At 35.8% G+C, this 7,022-nt stretch overlaps 1 protein-coding gene across 1 annotated transcript in view; it reads right to left on the bottom strand.

The window, feature by feature from the left end:
- Window positions 1-7,022, bottom strand: part of prdm14 (PR domain containing 14) — a 7,316-nt gene extending 294 nt beyond the window's left edge. Inside the window, exons 1-8 of the mRNA XM_054623323.1 lie at window positions 6,434-7,022; window positions 6,323-6,388; window positions 4,701-4,754; window positions 4,432-4,592; window positions 4,069-4,339; window positions 3,768-3,970; window positions 2,928-3,029; window positions 1,439-1,658 (exon numbers count right to left, since the gene is read on the bottom strand). Of these exons, the coding sequence (XP_054479298.1) occupies window positions 1,439-1,658; window positions 2,928-3,029; window positions 3,768-3,970; window positions 4,069-4,339; window positions 4,432-4,592; window positions 4,701-4,754; window positions 6,323-6,388; window positions 6,434-7,022 (1,666 nt within the window). The remainder of the gene's footprint in view (window positions 1-1,438; window positions 1,659-2,927; window positions 3,030-3,767; window positions 3,971-4,068; window positions 4,340-4,431; window positions 4,593-4,700; window positions 4,755-6,322; window positions 6,389-6,433) is intronic.

Below are 7,022 nucleotides of genomic sequence, written 5' to 3'. Positions count from 1 at the left end.
AAAACTCTTAATATTCGATTGTTTAAATATAGTGTATTACTTTTGAATGCGTTTCTAAAATCACATTAGATAACCAAGTTCAGTGGATGCATAGAGTGGGACACATGCACTGACCGGACTGACGTATATGTGATAAATGCACAGGGTCCATAAGAAAAACACACGCACAGATGCAGTTGCAATCTTCTGCAAAATGTTAACAAAGACACCATCCATGGAGCTTCATCTAAATTATTTAACAAGACTGATGGACAGCACTTTTGGAGAGATGAAACAACAAAACGAAGAAAGATAAATCATAACTTAAATAACCTTTAATTGATTTCACTAAACTGTTGGAGTGAATGAAATCTCCTGTTTTCTGTTTAATTTAAAAATATTATTGTCTGCAACAATTCTGAAAACTTTGATTGATTGATTGATTGATTGTCTTTATTTCGAACATGCAAGCAATAAAAAACATGATTATTAATCAATTAATGATTATCAATTGATTATTAATAGATGAAATAAAAAATAAAAGAGACAACAAAAGAACACACAAAAGAAGTAAAATTTAAAAAAAAACTTTCTACAAGGGGGTAGGAGGAAGTAAAAAAACTTATCTAGTCCTACCCCTTAATAGATCAATTTAGCTTGGATAAATTTCTCTGTTGGAGTGAATGAATCCCTGTTTTCTGTTTAATTTAAAATATTATTGTCTGCAGATGTCACCAACATGTCAGTATAATGCAAGCTATAATAATGCATACAAATATGAATACAGAATACAGAATAATTGTGTGTATATATATATATCTACGCATATATATCTACGTATATTTATAAATAGTCAATATAATCACACACAAATATTGTAAACAATTATATATATATTGTATATATATATATATATATATACTATAAACAATTTATATTACATTATAAATACCTATACTCCAAACTCTTAATATTCGATTGTTTAAATATAGTGTATTACTTTTCTAAAATCACACATTAGATAACCAAGTTCCAATTATAGCCAGATAATAAAAACTAATAAAAAGAGATTCTATTCTATGGGAAAAAGAGACTATACTTCTATAGGAAAAGAGACTATTCTATTATTCCTTACTTCTATGGGAAAAAGAGACTATTCTGTTATTCCTTACTTCTATGGGAAAAAGAGACTATTCTGTTATTCCTTACTTCTATGGGAAAAAGAGACTATTCTGTTATTCTATGGGAAAAAGAGACTATTCTATTATTCCTTACTTCTATAGGAAAAAGAGACTATTCTATTATTCCTTACTTCTATGGGAAAAAGAGACTATTCTGTTATTCCTTACTTCTATGGGAAAAGAGACTATTCTATTATTCCTTACTTCTATGGGAAAAAGAGACTATTCTATTATTCCTTACTTCTATGGGAAAAAGAGACTATTCTATTATTCCTTACTTCTGTGGTTTTTCATGTGGTTTTTGAACTCCTGCTCCTGCTGGAAGGTGGCCCCGCACAGGTCGCAGGGCAGCGGCCTGTCCTGTGCGTGGGTCCTCCGCACGTGGCTGTCGTGGGCCGCGTGCGAAGCGAAGGCCTTCCCGCAGTGCTTACACTTGAAGGGCCGCTCCCCGGAGTGCTGGCGGATGTGTGTGCGCAGGATGCTGGAGGCCGTGAAGGCCTGGAGGAGAGGAGAGGTACAAGAAGAACCATTCATTAGATTAAACCTGTGATTCTATTTCAATTTAGGCTGTTTAAGATCATTAAGATGATTTTGGTTTAAAAGTGTCATCTCTGGAAATCGCATTTTACAGTTTAATTCATTTATGTATAATTATTTGTTTAAAAAAATGATTCTGACATTTTTGTTTCTAACGAATCGTAGCACTTATATATATACACTAGCATATATATATATATATATATATATATCTTTATATATATATAATATATACGTAGCATATATATATATATATATATATATATATATATATATATATATATATATATATATATATATATATATATATATATATATATATATATATATATATATATATATATATATATATATATATATATATATATATATATATATATATATATATATATATATATATATATATATATATATATATGCACGTAGCATATATATATATATATATATATATGAAACACGTAACATAAATATATATATATATATATATACATATATATATATATATATATATATATATATATATATATATATATGCTATATATATATGCATATATATATATATATATTCGTTAGAAACAAAAATGTCAATCAATTAAAGGTTATTTAGTCAGTCTTGTTAAATATATATACGTATATATATATATATATATATATATATGCACGTAGCATATATATATATATATATATATATATATATATATATATATATATATATATATATATATACGTGCATATATATATATATATATTATATATATATATATATATAAGTCACCCTGTTGATATATATACATATTGCTTAAATTGCCAGATAAGCAGAAAAGGGGATTCGTTGAAACAAAACCCTCTCTGAGTGCATAAACACAAGGGGAGGATGTCGAGAAGAAAGGACAAAAAGACTTCTGCTCATCCCGTAAGTTAAAGTATAACCTGAGCAGACAAAGGGAGGGTGTACATCTGGATAATCAGCAGGTAAGGAAGAAGAGGAGGAGGAGGAGAACAAGGAGGCCTGGAGGTCGAGTACTTATAGAAACATTACTATAATGGAAGATAAAATACTTGAATTGTTCCATTAGTTGAAGTCTTATTTTTAGAATGTGTCAAACTGAATTTTAAATGATATTATATATATTATGACTTTTCAGTTGAAAATAAACATAACATGCCAACACAGTTCTGATAATTGTCAAAATAAATCTCCTATTAAATGAAAGCATGAAGAAGTCTTACCTTATTGCAGTAAACACACTTGTATGGCCGTTCTCCAGAGTGGACACGCATGTGTTTGTTGAGACTGGACGACTGAGAGAAACTCTTCCCACACACTGAGCACTGCAGGTCACACATACACACAAAGCATTAATCATCATTAATCATCAATATGAATTAAAGTGATTAAGTCATTCAAATGTGTCATATACTTCTATTTGAGAAGAATAAGTTAAATCAGACTCATTTTGTCTGGAAGAGTTAATCTACCTTTATTGTGTTCTTTAAAAAACATGTCTGTGTAGAACAAATGTTTTTTTCTATTGATTTCTAAATACTTTATTTTATTGATATATAGTTTGATGCTTTAGGCTATTAAGGTCACCACTAACTAAAGGTCTTTAAATGATTTGCCTTCCTAATAAAGACCCGATGCATCCGTTCCTGTAGGAGCTGTTCTTTCAGCACCGCGCACCTGTCGACTTTACTGCACGATGCAATGGAACAGATACCCTGAACCAGTGGTTCTCAAATGGGGTACGTGAAGGCACTCCAGGGGGTACGTGAGATTTAAAATATATATTTAAAATTAGCATCCATTCAAAAATCCTTTAAAAAGAGTTATTTAATAAATATTCAAAAAATTGTAAGTGTAAGTTAACTGAATTCAATGCAACGATGCAATCTTCAGTGTTGACAGTTTAATGAATCAGACACTGATGGCACAGCGCTGTGTATTACATCTTTTTTGCTCTGGTTAGGGGGTACTTGGCTGAAAACAGGAGTACATCACTGGACAAAGGTTGAGAACCACTGATCTAAACTAACTTCAACATCCATGCACGAGCACTGTCCCAGTACCTTGTGAGGCCTGTGTTTTTCGTGGACGTGTAAAATGTGGATCCTTAATCTGTCTCTCTTCTCGAAAGACCTGGTGCAGAGGTGACAGGGGAACTTCCTGTCGCCCTGGTCCACGCAGCGCGTGTACTTCAGGTGCTTGTCTCTGTAGTACTTGTAGGCAAACACCTTCCCGCATCTGTCACATTTGAAACCCTCATCGGAATCTGTGTGTGGGGGGGGGAATATAGAAACGATATGATTAGTGGTCAAACTAGAGGAGTGGATTAAACAGAATCCATCCAACAGGAGGTTCGGTTCTGACCTTCAATGGGAGGAATCGTGCCGTTTTCCTCCCCGAGGTCCTTCAGGGTGAGAGGGATGCCGAGGAACTGCATGTAGCAGTCTCCATACCACACCAGCAGCTCCTGACCCGGACGGATCTCTTTGCAGGCCTCATAGAAGATCTGACCCTGGATCTGTACAGCAATTAAGTTCTGCTCCTCTGGGAAACGAGCGCACTTCACTGAAGACATCCAGTTTCCTGAGCCTCCCCTGCCATCCACAAAGTGACTCAACCGGCCATTTTCAAACACCTGAACGAGGAGGGAAAAATGAGCATGAGTTTTGCATGAGATAGGAGTTAAAAAACGATCTGATTCATTTTCATTTAAGTTGAACACATTACCTCCCACATCAGAGTGTTGTCGTCGTATGTCTTTATCTCGCTGGTATTGACCAGCTTTCCTTGGAAAGGTCCGAAGCGCGTCCCTTTAGGGATGCTGCTTTTGTCTGTGAACACTCCACAGTGCGACACGTTTCCCCAAGCTGCTTGGACGACGGTCAGCCCTGCAACACCGAGTCAAAAACAGGGTCAAATATCGGCCGTGTCGTCATCAATTTCAGAAAACACAGAATTCAAGTTGATTTATGAAAAAGAAAGTTGACAGGTCTTACCGTCTGGAAGCTCAAGAGATTCTTTGTCCAGTGGAAGAATGGGAGAGTCAGAAACTGAAATGGAAGAACAAACACACATAAGCAAATGGGGGAGATACAATTAATGGGTTCATTAATCAGTTTCTGGAGAACTTTCAGCAGATTTTGATGACTATAACTGAAGTATTATTATTTGTTAAAAGCGATAAAAGCAATATTATACACTATAGTCAGCAGACAGATGTCCATTTGTTTTAGGCTATTTCTATCAAAACAAGGCCAAAGTATCCAGTTTAAAGGTGAAAAACTTCTCATATAAAAACTAAATGAACATCTGTGTTCGTAGTAATTTGCCTCTGCACTATACTTTTGCTCTGGTTTATGCTTTAAGATGCTTGTTTAAGAAAGGAGATGCACTGATGACTTCTGGTGACTAGTAGTTCTCTTGAATACACACACTCTCTCACACACACACACACACACACACACACACACACACACACACACACACACACACACACACACACACACACACACACACACACAGTACTGTCCTATCTCTGCCTTCAGCTGCACCACACGACACATACATATACGGACATATCCCTGTGTGACGGACTAATACGTGTTCAACAAGTAGCAGTGTGTATATGTCATGATAGAAAATAATAATCAAGAAAAGAGAGGATGAAATTGTTTTGAACTAAAGATAGGCTCATGAGAAAATCATTGTCTTATGTTTCTCAGAACATTACATTACAGTACATTACATTAAAATACATTACATTACAGTACATTACATTACAGTCATGTAGCAGACGCTTTTATCCAAAGCGACTTACAGGAAGTGTATTCAACATAGGTATTCAAGAGAACTACTAGTCACCAGAAGTCATAAGTGCATCTCCTTTCTTAAACAAGCATCTTAAAGCATAAACCAGAGCAAAAGTATAGTGCAGAGGCAAGTTACTACGAAAACAATAATTGCAACAGACTAATGTTAATATAGTAAGTGCTACAAACTAATAGGATAAGTGTAAACAAATACAAATACAATAAGTGTATTCAACATAGGTATTCAAGAGAACTACTAGTCACCAGAAGTCACTTGATGTAATGTAATGTATTTTAATGTTATGTATTGTATTGTAATGCTATGTAATGTAATGTATTGTAATGTAATGTTTTGTATTGTAATATAATGTATTTTAATGTATTGTATTGTAATGTTATGTATTGTAATGTTTTGTATTGTATTGTATTGTATTGTATTTTAATGTATTGTTTTGTAATGTAATGTTTTGTATTGTAATATAATGTAATGTTATGTAATTGTAATGTTTTGTAATGTAATGTTATGTAATGTAATGTAATATATTTTAATGTGATGTTTTGTAATGTTTTGTATTGTAATATAATGTTATGTTTGTAATGTATTGTATTTTAATATATTTTAATGTAATGTTTTGTAATGTAATGTTATGTTATGTTTTGTAATGTTTTGTATTGTATTGTAATGTATTTTAATGTAATGTTTTGTATTGTATTGTAATGTAATATATTGTAATGTGATGTATTTTAATGTTTTGTAATATAATGTATTTTAATGTGATGTTTTGTAATAACTTAGGCAGAACTCTCACCTGGCTTCTCGGGCAGGGTGAGTCCTGACATCGCGTGTCCCACGCTGCGCTCCGGGCCTGAATAACCTGAATAACCTGAATAACCTGAATAACCTGAATAACCTGAATAACCGTAGAGGACCAAGAACAGGTCGTCCTCACTGAAGTTATAACACGCTTTCCCCTGAGACTGAACCCCAAACAGGCTGCGTGCAGGCGGCGAGGCGGCGGCGGCGGAGGCGGCAGAGGATGCGGCAGATGCGGCAGATGCGGCAGACGCGGCAGAACGCGGCAGATCGGCACTGGACGTCCTCTCACTGGACGTCCTCTCACTGGACGTCCTCTCACTGGACGTCCTGCTGCTGAAGTCCGAGGACAGAGGTCCGGCAGCGTGCTCCGTCACCACGGCGGCCATCTCCTCCGGTTTGGAGAACAACACCTGGCTCAGGTAAGGGATGCCCGACGCGCTCAACAGGTGCAACGGAGGCGCGCCGCCGTGCACGCTGAGCGGCAGGTTCACCTGAGCGTCCGAAACCAGACGACCCAGGGACTTGAGAGGGTGGAGGAGGTCGTGAGTCCGGGGGAAGAGGTCCATGTAGTGGGGGTGGTGGTGGAGAGGGTTAGGGTAGAAGGATCCTGCCGGGCTGCCCTTCAGAAGGCCGGCAGGGTAGAAGGTCTTGTTGTCCTTCAGCACTATGGGGATGCTGGACAGGGACACCAT

This window comes from Anoplopoma fimbria, chromosome 21 (assembly GCF_027596085.1).
Source record: "Anoplopoma fimbria isolate UVic2021 breed Golden Eagle Sablefish chromosome 21, Afim_UVic_2022, whole genome shotgun sequence".
In the NCBI taxonomy this organism is placed as follows: Eukaryota; Metazoa; Chordata; class Actinopteri; order Perciformes; family Anoplopomatidae; genus Anoplopoma; species Anoplopoma fimbria.
This window is presented reverse-complemented; position numbering and strand designations above follow the sequence as displayed.